This window comes from Pollicipes pollicipes, unplaced genomic scaffold (assembly GCF_011947565.3).
Source record: "Pollicipes pollicipes isolate AB1234 unplaced genomic scaffold, Ppol_2.1 Scaffold_6052;HRSCAF=7182_pilon_pilon_pilon, whole genome shotgun sequence".
Classification (NCBI taxonomy): domain Eukaryota; kingdom Metazoa; phylum Arthropoda; class Thecostraca; order Pollicipedomorpha; family Pollicipedidae; genus Pollicipes; species Pollicipes pollicipes.
The window spans coordinates 12,827,235-12,839,607 of NW_023596805.1; the positions used below are offsets into that span (position 1 = coordinate 12,827,235).

The window sequence follows — 12,373 nt, forward strand, 5'->3', positions numbered from 1 at the left end:
AACGATTGTTCCATCATTGGGCAGGAGCCGGCACACATATGTCCGGCCGGGACACACGCATGTCCAACCGGGACACACGCATGTCCATCCGGGACACACGCATGTCCGGCCGGGGCACACGGATGTCCGCCCGGGACACAGAGATGTCCGCCCGGGACACACAGATGTCCGCCCGGGACACACGGATGTCCGGCCGGGACACACGGATGTCCGGCCGCGACACACGGATGTCCGCCCGGCGTCAGCCACCCTCCGCGGGGCGAACGACCGTCGCCATTAACATGGGCTTCACCCACACTCTAAGAGCCAGCTCAGCGCCGGCAGGCCCCACGTAGCGTTCGACTCACCACTGCCGAGCAAACTAGCGGCCGCAACACCCCAGAATCAAACAAAATACAAACCGAAGGAGGGGTTATACGCCAGCCCAGACCGACAAACGCGGGCAGAAAGTCAGGCACGGAAGCACACGGCGAAGACAACGTGGCACACTAAAACTCGGTTGTAACAGGCAAAGAATATTACAGCTTACAACTGTCAACGCAAACGCGGCCTCCATGACCCCTTGCGGTCCCACCATATTGTCAAGCAACACTAATCTCCACACCAAGGAAGAGACAGGATCCGCACCACCTAACCCAGCCAACCGAGCGATGGCCGGCGAGCCCCGCGAGCATTGCACCAATCAAGGCCTCTGGTTTTTCCACCGATCACGGACATTCGTCACGAACACAACCGCGGGCCCGTCGTCTATGACGTGCGACACACCGGTGCGGCCGAGAGCGATGTCTTACAGATCACGCCTGTGAAAGCCGTACGTGGACAGGCTGTCCCACACCCGAGGCCCGCACAGCGCCTTCCTGCGCCAGCTCTCTTTGCTTCCTGTACTCAATCCGCTGTTTCTTCGTCAGCGGCGCGTACGTGTGGCCGTGATTGTGCAGCTGCTCCAGTGCCTCTTGCGAGTACCCGTTGACGGGGCGTTCCATAATAAATCGAGCAGTGACTTAACCCTGATTCCTCGGATGTTGCCTCAAATGTGTCACAGAGGTTGTCGCCAGCGCTGAAGTCGTCTGTGACATTTTAAATCTCAGTTGCACCCCTTCGGAGTTAGATAAAGCCTTCGGCAATTTAGAGTTGCTTGGGTGCAAGCCTACCTTAGTCGTGATTTTTCCACTTGCTCAAAATGTAACTTGGCATACTTATACGCTATAATGGTAAAAAGTTGTCCAAAATATTCGCATGACATTTCTGAAAGCTTCAACGTGCAAAACAAAATTCAGGGCAATATGAGCTTTTGAAAGGCAGAAAAAGCAATTTTTACGACATCGTTTTTTTTTTCTTATTTGCATTTCAAAGGGCGTAGCTTGGTCCTTAGATTTTTATGAATACAACAAATCATACATGAATGAATCATGCGTAACGCACAAAGACTGGGCGCGCGGCGCACCGGCGCGGCCGACTGCCTCGCCCCCTCCCCCTCCCCCTCCCCCTCCCCGCCCGATGTGGACTGTCAGGACCGGGGAAATTGGAGCAAGAGGGCATGGGGAGGTAAGGGTACTGCAAGGGTAGTGTCGCATCTTGTTTATGTGGAGCGACTCGGAGGTCAGACAAAGGCCCTTTGATTGGCCCTTGGCCTGTTGTACAGCCTGTTGTACAGCAGGCCAAGTTTGATTTGGCCCCTGGTCTAGTGCCTGTCATACAGCTGGAGCCCATGTTCGTATTGGTAGTGTGTTTTGCGACAGTGAAACGCCCATACAACCCTAGTTGTACCGATCCATATGAAAAGCTCAAAACGAGAACACGGTAAAGCTTAACGATCGCATCAAAATAGCAAGTCAATCTTATCCAGGAACCGTGACAACTGCCTTAACACTTCTGTGTTGCAACTGTCGCGTGAAATTTAATAAAGACCTTGGAGACCTTCCTGGTGACAATAACGCCAAACTTCTCGCGGAACCGGGATGTGAGTTATCCAACTCCCAATCCCACCCACAGAGTTGAACGAGTTCCGATTACCACGACTCGGACATGTCCAGAGAAAATGTTCCAGTCGTTTTGGAGGATCTCGAACAAATGTCAGTGCATCGCAGTGAGTACCGTGTTTATAACACCGTGCAACTCATCACTTCGTAATTCAGCTGTATTTTGGGAATGCTTTCAATCGGGTGTGTAGCAATCCTCTTCTGCAACATCCGTGAGAAGTGAAACAGCGCCCATACGTCCACGCTTAACGAGGACGAGCACTTATGTGGAGTTCCTAGCGAAAGTATTGCATAAAAAGTATAAGCACGAGCTGATTTTCACGTTTGTCCCTCCCTCTCCAAAGTGCCATTTTCGCAACGCACTCGCTTCGTTGTGTTGTAGAGGGCTTAACTGCGTCGTAGAGGCAGACCAAGAGAGCCAAGAAGTTGGAGAACGCATCTAGGTCACTAAAACGTGAACTTGACCAGTCTTTCTGCGCGGGATATTCCGACGTCTGATGCCACCGTTGACAAAAGCTGGAAAAGACAAAGGCTGGAAAAGGAGGGAAATGAGCATTTGAATTGGAGAGATATTTTGCTAGCGCGCGTTTAGATATGGCATTGACATAGCAAAGACTGTTAAGTCGACAAACGTACAGATATGAGGTGGAGTACTTAGCACAAATAATCGCAGTGTCTCAGAACGTGAAAAAGTTTAGATTAGCTCCATGCATGTTTTATACGCCATCTTTTAAAGTTTTAAGCAGCATTTCATCGGGTGTTTTAGACACCAGCGCGTGATGAATGAACTGAAAGAACAATTCCAAAGATCTAATATTCCTCAGCGCCGCTTACGGATGCTTACGTTGCCACCACAGATGGAGAACTACCGAGTTTTTTTCGGAATGACGCAGTACATGAAACGTCGTAACCTTAAACTTGAAGAAGAGCGTTAAATTGCCCAAACAGCAGACGCGCTCCATAAAACCAAGCATCACTATTATCAAGCTCAAAGAAGATCACGGAATGTTACCAGAGATGTTTTGCTACTCGAAGGGGATATAGATATCTATGGACTTCAAATTTTGTCAAAAGTGAGTTCATGTACAGGCCAATTCACTCTGTGGATTGGATGTCTAAGGCTATCTTATTTTTGAGATCTTGGGGATCCAATTGTCCTCATCCCCAGCATGGCGAAGGGTATTCCACCGACCACCCCGGGCACGCGTTAAACGACTTAGTATGTCCTGGTACGGTAGCAGCTGTGCCGTCATAGTAGACGCTTCCTGAGGTTCTCAGCACCACACTGTTACATTATTAGATGTGAAGTGCACACTTGTGAGCCCTCCATAGAGATCCACAGATATGGTGTTTACACAAGCCAGCAAACATGATGATAGGAATACCATTCGTTATGTTTGTAAGCAAGACATAACTGTTAAGTTTGATATTTTTATCCCGCGATGTCCGTCATGCGGCTGACATGCGTTTACATCCAGTGTTCGTTTTTATTGTAATTTCACCCTTCTAAAACGTTGGAAGACAAATTAAGCGGAAAGGCACACCAATATCAAGCTAAAATGTGCACATATAAGACAGGATACCAAAAAGAGCGAGCGATACAGGCAGCCAAATGTATTACCTCGCATACCTAAATTTTCGATGCCACAAGCCTTCATACGCAGCTGCAAAGTTCGGTCAAAAGTCATCCAATATTCGGGGTCATTGCCCGCGTCCCGGGAACGGCAAGGCGACATTACAGGGAGTCGGCACGCCTGAGGACATATTCCATAACACACCTTGCGGTCATTTATTAAAAGCGATCTTGCGCATGCTGATCTAGGGTGCTGGTAGTTATATTTTCTTTTCGCCAGGATTTTGCCAAGATATTCTGGCTTAAGCTGCATGTGTGCGGTCGAATCGCAGGACGTCTACGTCTCATCGACCTGACATGTCGTGTCACGTGTCTTCCTGTCATGATCCGTAAGAGGCACACACCGGTCTTCAACATAAGTATCAAGCGGCGGGAGAAGACACGGGCGAGAGCTCATACTCCTGAAACAGAGACGTGACGTCATAAGCATGACGTGACGTCACACAACTGTAAACACATCACCCACTCACTCACCAAAACAGTCATGCACAGGCTGCAGTTGCAAGTATCCGTGTACAAGGGTTGAGTTTCACAGATGTCGAGTAACACTATTCACAAGTTGCAGGGGCTTCACAGTCGCTGGCGGTCCATCAAAGGGCGCGTGACGTCGCGTGTTTCGTCCCTTTTTAAGTACATTTTCGAACACCAAACAAGGAAGGGTTGTCTGTTTTCGATGTTTTAAACGGCTTTCGGGGTGACGCCAGGTCTAAATGGCAGAGGATCAAGACACATCGGACACTGGACTAAGTGACCGAAAGCTCCGCTGGCTGTCGGTGCTACATGTCATCGGCACATCGCGTTCCTACAACCTGCACATGCGACACACGCTGTCTACCACACACAGGACCAGCTGCGGCAATGCTACCACCACTGCCACAGCCGTGCTACTACTTCTTCTGTTCAGTGATGCAATTCCTTCAAGATAATTTCATGACGCTTTTTATATCCAGTTTTCGCTAAGCTCCGCAGCACCGCCTCTGCTGACGAAATGGAAGCTATGGAAAACTTTCTATGGCTGAAATCAAACCCACAGCGGCCGATTTACGGCTCGGCCGGAGCACACCCCTCACCAGAATATTGCGATCCTCAGGCCTGAAGAGGTCGTAGACTCGCACCACCGACGGCTTCAGGCCATCCACCTCGTTCTCTCGGATAATGCGGAACTTGAGGCACACCTTCTCCTCGGTGACCTTGGACAGCGTGAAGGTCACCTTGCCCTTGCTGAAGTCGTATTTGCGTACCGCTGTGGACGGAGAAAGTGGGGAGAGGTATGAAGAGAGGCATCAAAACATTCGCGAGATGGCTTAGGACCAAATAGAACATAACATGGGGGTTACGCAGGAATACGCAGAAATACGTAAACGCGGAAAGGTGCCGTATCTCCCGCGCATACCCATGGCACTTCTGCTTTTTCCAGGCCTTCGGTTTTGAGGCAAAGGGGTTTCGCATTGGTCAGGTTTTACCGTTGGTGCTATCGCAGACGAAAGCATCATAGCTGCAGCACTAAACACATAGTCGAAAGTGGCAAAAAAGTTGTAAAATACGTGGCAAAAAATGTAAAATACGTGGAAAAAGCGGCGTCTCGCCATGATCCATATGACGCATCTGTGTACACCATTTGTGTACACCATTTGGGTACGCCATGCGCCTCCAGTTGATCAGCAGGAAAGCTGAACAGTATTTTGGCTTTAATGTTGGTGCTATCGTACACGAAAGTACAAAAGAGGTGCTAATGATGGCGAAGTGATAGTTGAAGCACCCCTCACTATTATTCCAGCCCCTACTACCACTCCCAACCCTTTCAGCTATCCTGAAGGATGACCTGCTCACTCCCCGCAGTGTCGGAGGCCGCTCACTTTCTGCTTACATTCTATCTAACACCCGCTACTTTCCCGCTATCTTGAAACTGTGCCCTTAACCACTCTGCTGCATCGTAAACTGCACCCGCATCTCCCCTCGCTGTATGGAAGTCTGTCCCTCAGCTGCATTGCCCCCCCCCCCCCCCACTCCCACCCCAATAGCTTGCTAGCTCCTCTGTTCACAGCCTGTGTCGCAGACCCGTAGCTCTCGTCGTTTTGACAAAAGCAAGACTTGCTGTTTCGCAGACTGCTCCCTCCTTACCGCTGCTGTTTCGCAGACTGCTCCCCACTTACCGCCGCTGTTTCGGAGACTGCTCCCCACTTACCGCCGCTGTTTCGGAGGCTGCTCCCCACTTACCGCTGCTGTTTCGCAGACTGCTCCCCACTTACCGCCGCTGTTTCGGAGGCTGCCCCCCCCCCCCCCCCACTTACCGCCGCTTTTTCGGAGGCTTCTCAGTGTGCTGCTGACGGCGATATAGCCCGAGGGCATTTCCACCTCCAGCACGACGCGCTCCGATTCGCCAGAGTCCCCGATGTAGGCGGAGCATACCTCCAGCTCATACGAACTGCCTGGAGAGCGGCTCGGGCGAGCCTCCGAGGTCATCGCCAGCGAGAAGGCTGGCTTCGGCACCTGGGCACGGTGGCTTTGGGATTAGTATCACCTCACCAAAGTGAGGTGAAGCAATCCGGGTCACCTGTTCATGAATGAGGACTTGCTCGTAATTAGTAAAGTACATGGTCGTGCGACTATACGCTTTTCAACGCAGCATAGAACATCAGCAACAATTGTATAAGAATTTGAGCACCTGAGCATGGTCGCATGTGGTTTTTCAACGCAGATCAGTGCTGCACACCGTACATCTACAGGCTGAGAAACGAGCCGCAACAAACACCAGATCAAGATGTCTGGGATAGAAAATGTAATGTACCGCGAACATATCGTGCCAGCAAATGTGCTCTAAGGTCGGAAACTGCACAAACGCCGTTTAAAGCAGAATGCCAGCACAGTTTCTTAACCTTAGTGTTGGAGCCAATTCCCATTTTCTTTTAAGCTATCGCGAGAACAGAAGCATCCCTTCAGACGTGCAAAGCCATTATAATCATCGGCAGGTCGTGATTCGTAACCATACAGCATACTCGAGCGCGGCTGGAGTAGCGGAAGCTAGTGCGGTAGATGACGCAGCCGGCCGGGCTGACGGTGAAGGTGACCTCAGCTGGCAGCTGCGGACAAGATGGCGGCGTCAGATAGAGTGTGGGAGGGGGGGGGGGGGCAGACGGCGTGGGTGTGGCCAGATGAACACAAAGAAGAATACTGCAGGGGCCCGCTCCCCCACGGCGAATGTTGGACAGCTTCATCTCTGGCGTACTCATTGAATTGACCACACTTTTAAACAAAATCGATGAAGGCTACTGTTAGCAATAGTGTTATGCACATACATGAGATTATTCATGGTACATCGTCCGCATGAGTCAAAATCTCGACACATTCACCCAGAGTTTGAAGACGAATAACCGAACTAAAATATATCGCATAAGTTGAAGTCCATTTTTCATATTTGTCGCTTATGAATAAAAACTAAAGTTATGCAGCAAACACCCGGCTTAACGCCGACTGAAATCGGCTAGCAGCACACGCTTACCGCAGCCACGTACCTCAAAATCTGCCACCTTTTCTTGTTGCAGTAGCAGACGGTTGGACGAGTCCACCACGAGTGTGGAGGGGGGTCCCCCAGCGCTGACTGTAACGCTAGTGGACAACTCCGAAGAAAAAGTGCGTTTGGCAAACTCTGTCAGCGCCTGCAGCGCCACAATCGTGTCCTATAAACCAGAAAAGACACGTCGTCAAAACCATAACGTTACTGCGGTTTCTTGCACTTGGTTGAAGCGTTCGAAATCATCTGCGTTGTAACGACAGCAACTGGTCGTGTTCTTAAATTCAGCACTTTCAAAGTATTCCTCAGTCGATGTTGGAGAGGGAGGGATAAGGCTAGACGTTACCACCCTGCCAATCTACTGTTGTGTTCTTTGGTGACACATCCTTATTACAGCACTGCTCAGCTGGTCAGGGGTCCCCAACCTCTGCCTTCTTACGGTCATAACCTTACATCAATGAACCACTGGCAATATTTCCGCCAAACATATTAATCTCTTAGACCACCTTCACAAGTACTCACAACCGTAGGAAGCCACGGTCTACCTGTGTGGAGATGAAGCCGCCCAGACTGTTGCGCTGCTTGTTGATCCACTTGACGGCCCGCGCCGCCTGCTCCAAGTTCTCCTGACCCGAGAGGTGGACCAGGGAGAGCACCATGTATGCCGTCATCTCAATGTCCACGGCCCGACTGCCGCCGTCTGTGGACCAGGGAGAGCACCATACGTACCATCACCGCGATGTATTTTGCCAGATGGAGTTACAGCCAGTCATGGGTAATTCCCAACAAACTCGAAAATAATGGCACTCACAAAATGAGTCGGCCGCTCTTCACTCCATCTCCTGAATGAGGTTTCAACTTCTTTCTCGAACGCTCGAATGACATTACTTACAGTTGAAACTGCCACCACTCACCATCACAAAAATGAGACGTTATTCTAGGATAAAATTGAGGGCCTAGACGCGGTCACTAGTCAGGGACGCCTACCAGATGATGTCACTAGTCAGGGACGCCTACCGGATGTCGACATTGATCAGGGACGCCCTCGAGATGGCGGCACTAGTCAGGGACGTCCACCAGATGACGTCACTCACACATGGGTCAGTTGCCGCCCGCAGAGAATGGCGCTGCTATCATCCGGAAATATAATTGGCCTTTCATCTGACGTCAGATACCGCACTCCTCCAACGTGGTATTACACACAAACTGAGTTGCCGCTAACCTCTCGGAGAATGACGTCATTGACAGACGAAAATGAAACTGCAATTCCGTATGACGTCACTGGTTCAATCTTTTCAAGATGACCAGCTTCACTCACACAATTGTTATTGCTCTCAATATATCGCACCATCTCGATGAGAGACACATCCTATCTAATTTAAAGTGTCATCTCAGTAAGACAGATGCAGTTGCAGTGACCTTTCTGACAGAAGACGTCACTCACAGATGGAGTGGCGATCGCCCTCCCAGAAGAGGGCGTCCGGTCCCTCGGTCTTGGCCTTCTGCATCAGAGCGGAGACCAACTGTTGGCCGCGCTGTTCCCGGCCCAGTACCACGTGCGTATAGGCTAACAGCACCTGCGTGGTAGGGGACAGCTGCAGCTCCTCGTATCGAAGAGGGCGGCGTTTGGAGCGCGAGCAGCGGCCTGTTTGGAGGTCTGGACCTCAGGTAATGTGGATGAACGCCTAACCTAACCTTGGGCCATTTTAACATTTACACTGCTGCCGTACATGACAAGGAACAAAGTCAGGAGGAAATAAGCAAAGTCCCTCCAGCACTTCAAGAAACAAAGGCGCTTCTTGCCATCATCCAAAAACGATGTTTTCTTTGCAATGCCTTGCAACAAGCATATGGGTTTGCACCAAAGGTCGCGTGTCAACAGCGTGGGTTTCGTAGGCAAGCTAAAAAAGGAAAGCGGTACTCAAGCAACAATTCTGATGAAGCCCTAAGATCCAAGGGCCATAATAGGCCAACTAATAGGCCATACCTCGGAATACAATGTTTTGTTGGTCTGACTGATCCCGTGCTCCAGGCAGGTGAAGCCGCTTTCTAGACTCCTGTTGTTGTATGCCCCGAGGGCGAGCATGACGAACGCCGTCAGGGCGGCCGGACCGCCCCGCTCCGTGCCGCCCTGGCGAGCGAACACACCAGCGTCATGCTTAGGTAACCTCAGGGTCAGATCAGGCACAAATGTTGCGAAGATCTGTGATGTTTCGTACTCATATATTGACCATTTCAGAACAGCAATTTGTGGTGAGGATCCCGGCTTCCAGTTTCAAATAACACTGTCAGCATGGGCGGAGGCTGCAACGCTGGAAATTGCTGGATCTCCTGCAGCGCCCCATGGACCTGAGGCTGTTATCAAGTACGCCTGATGACGCATACCATCCTCCCACTCCTCGACATCAGCTTGAGAGCCCTGGGTTCCCGTACCCGTACCGCCAGCGTGGGGCTGGGGGAGTCCGTGGTGTCGGCAATGCGACAACCATGACGCTGCATCACTCGCCTTCAGCTCCTTGTGGATGACGCTGCCGAGCAGAGGGAAGCAGCCGTCATCCTGCTGCTGATCTACCAGCCAGTCCTCGCTGTCCTTGATTGACTCCTTGTCTGGCATGTAAGCTATGGTCAGCTAGTGAGGAGAACCATCCACGGTACCAGCCGTCTCAAACTGGGATTGGTTGACTGCTCATCTTGGCGGGTTATGGTCAGCTAGTGGGGCACAGTAGACATTACGGTGTTGTTGCCGTACGGCCAGCCTGTGACTGGCCACGATTCATTAGTAGTTGTCTTGACAAGAACGTTGTAGTTCGTGGTGAATGGAACGCCCGTTACTGTGCCGCTGCTGTAGCCACCATCTCTGTGTGGTCTTGGTCTGCTCCTAGTCTAAACAAAATAGATGAGACGGCGAAGATATGATCAACTATTGCACGGAAGCAGCTTTCACTCTGCTGCTGCTGCTACGCCAGTTAGCTCTTGCTTGTAATGGCTGGCTTCTCGTATAGACTTGGCCGCAGATAGGGCGCAGCTATGGTACATGCTATGAAACTATGCTGCATAATCCTTCTGACCTGTCTGCTCCCTCTTAACTGGACGACTGTACCTCCCCAGAGTCGAACCCGATCATTCACCAAGTTCATTCATCACCACGCCATGCCAAGGTCGTTCAACGCGCGCCAAGCACTTCTGATCGTGGTGCAGCACTGCGCTGACTAGCGCTTTGGTATTACACTGGCCATGATGATGGTGGCAACATGACAACAATGATGACGTTCTTTTTCCAAAAAGACACATAGAACCACACGGCCCTGAGCCAAGGGCACATCTTAGGGGCACCAGAAGTGTGCTACGATTCATTTTCACAAGTCAAACACGCATTGTACCGCGACGGGTTGCACCCACCGATACTGATGTACTTGGACGCGTCCTTGAAGGACTTGACGACAAAGGCGGTGAGCCACAGCGAGCCCTCCCGGTCTTCCCGGCCGAACGAAGAGTAGGAGCCGTCCCGGCGTCTGTACCGCAGCTGAGTCTGGTACCCTGGGGTACATCACGGGGGGTCACAGGTGGTATGGGTACCGTGGCTAAGTCAGGTACTTTGAGGTATAGCACAAGGTCACAAGGGTCACAGCACGCAACTGGACCTGGCACCCTGGGTGTAAACAAGAACACTCATAGGCAAGTTCACAGGAAGGTTCACGAAGAGCGTTCATAGGCCAGTTCACAGGAAGGTTCACGTGACAACTGCTGCCAAGGCTTCCTCCTTACCACCTTATCTCACCTTATCAATTCCAGCAATATGCTTGCCCAAAATTCAACAAACATGTTTCTATCTACCCAAAGCCCGCCGAAGTCTGTGCGTTTTCATCTCGGTTATGCCGGGCACGCTCACAAGACTCCAAAGACTGAAAAGCCTCAAGCACGAATAAAATACAATATATACTGCAGATTTTGCAATTCTTTCGGTAAGAAACCCCACTCAAGGTGAGTTTTGATATAAAAATTGCATGGTTGAGCATAAAAAGCTCGAAGCGTTAAAAAATACAATCCTGCACGTGGACGTTTCTGGGAACACTTCATGCCAAAGTTAGTTTTGACACCAAAGCATTCGAACAGGCAAATCCTTCTTTACTTCCTTTTTCACCTATGTTTAGCTTCTACCTGCCCAAAACACTTAGATGACATTTTCCACGAGATGGAATGTCAGGCAGCCCATCAAATTTGTGATGCGTCCGAAAATGAAGGCCAAATGGATTGCTGGTGTCCTTCCCGAATGCCGCTCAGCTCTGGTCAAAATACTTTCCATATACCACACAAATGCACTCTCCTATTTAGCCAGTCAAACAAAGAAGGTGTGCGACTTGATGCACTGCACTGTTAGTGGAGCAAGTGCTGTGAAATCCAGACGCACACGGAACGCACCTCTCTCAGTGGAGGACATTGGTTTGCGCAGGTCGGTGCCAGTATCAGTATATTGGAAACCATCCACAAGCTGGCTATTGCGGTTTCAGACCATAGTCATGTTTTGAATTCTGAGAAGAGCTGGGATGATGTATAGACGGGATACGCAAAAAGAAACGAGGATGCCATTGCATTTTTCTTTTTTTTGCATTTTCCACGACGCTCGAGACGTAGGTACTCGGTGACAGAGAACAGTCAATTTATGATGCCGATAATTGTTATGCTTCTTCAGGTATGCACGGCCGAAGCGTTTACTTTAAAGTGGAAGTCAGCTGACTTCTTACATTTTGCTTTGATCCAACGAGCTTAAAATAGCTTTGTTTCGTTCAATTGGAGAGAACTGGCACTGTACCAAAACTGAAGGCCCCGCATGGTAAGTTCCAGTCTGGTTTTGAGGTCGGCGAGACCTGGTCTGCAAGGGCGCGCATTCCTCGTGCATGGTGTTGTTAGCGTGGGACATGAGGCGGCCATGAGACAAGTATCCATATAGGTCGTTGGTAAACTAAATGAGCAAAGTAGGACCGGCTGATTGGGCCCTGGAGCACACCGCATGACATGACGTGGGGAGAGTGAGCCATCTTCCACGCACCATCTGCTCTCGGCCATTCAATTAACCCCCAAACCATCCCACATCGGTAACGACATGCCAAGACAACTTGATGAAGAAGACACCGTGGTCGATACCGTCGAACGCTTTTGACAGCTCGATCGTCGTTACCGACGATACAAACCCGTCGTCGGTGTTGGCGACCAGGCGCTCAACTGTGGCGAGCACGGCATCCCCGGTCAAGT

The 12,373-nt window shown here is 50.6% G+C and overlaps 1 protein-coding gene across 3 annotated transcripts in view; it reads right to left on the reverse strand.

Moving 5' to 3' along the window:
* Positions 1-3,452: 3,452 nt before the first annotated feature.
* Positions 3,453-12,373, reverse strand: part of LOC119104210 (alpha-1-macroglobulin) — a 100,688-nt gene continuing 91,767 nt past the window's right edge. For all 3 annotated transcript variants that reach the window (XM_037227878.1, XM_037227876.1, XM_037227875.1), the window contains 10 exons: positions 10,523-10,660; positions 9,630-9,730; positions 9,111-9,254; positions 8,568-8,700; positions 7,669-7,823; positions 7,125-7,289; positions 6,609-6,692; positions 5,904-6,102; positions 4,683-4,855; positions 3,453-4,013 (listed from right to left, as the gene is read on the reverse strand). In XM_037227878.1, coding sequence (XP_037083773.1) covers positions 3,975-4,013; positions 4,683-4,855; positions 5,904-6,102; positions 6,609-6,692; positions 7,125-7,289; positions 7,669-7,823; positions 8,568-8,700; positions 9,111-9,254; positions 9,630-9,730; positions 10,523-10,660 — 1,331 coding nt within the window. In that variant the 3' untranslated portion in view covers positions 3,453-3,974. The remainder of the gene's footprint in view (positions 4,014-4,682; positions 4,856-5,903; positions 6,103-6,608; positions 6,693-7,124; positions 7,290-7,668; positions 7,824-8,567; positions 8,701-9,110; positions 9,255-9,629; positions 9,731-10,522; positions 10,661-12,373) is intronic.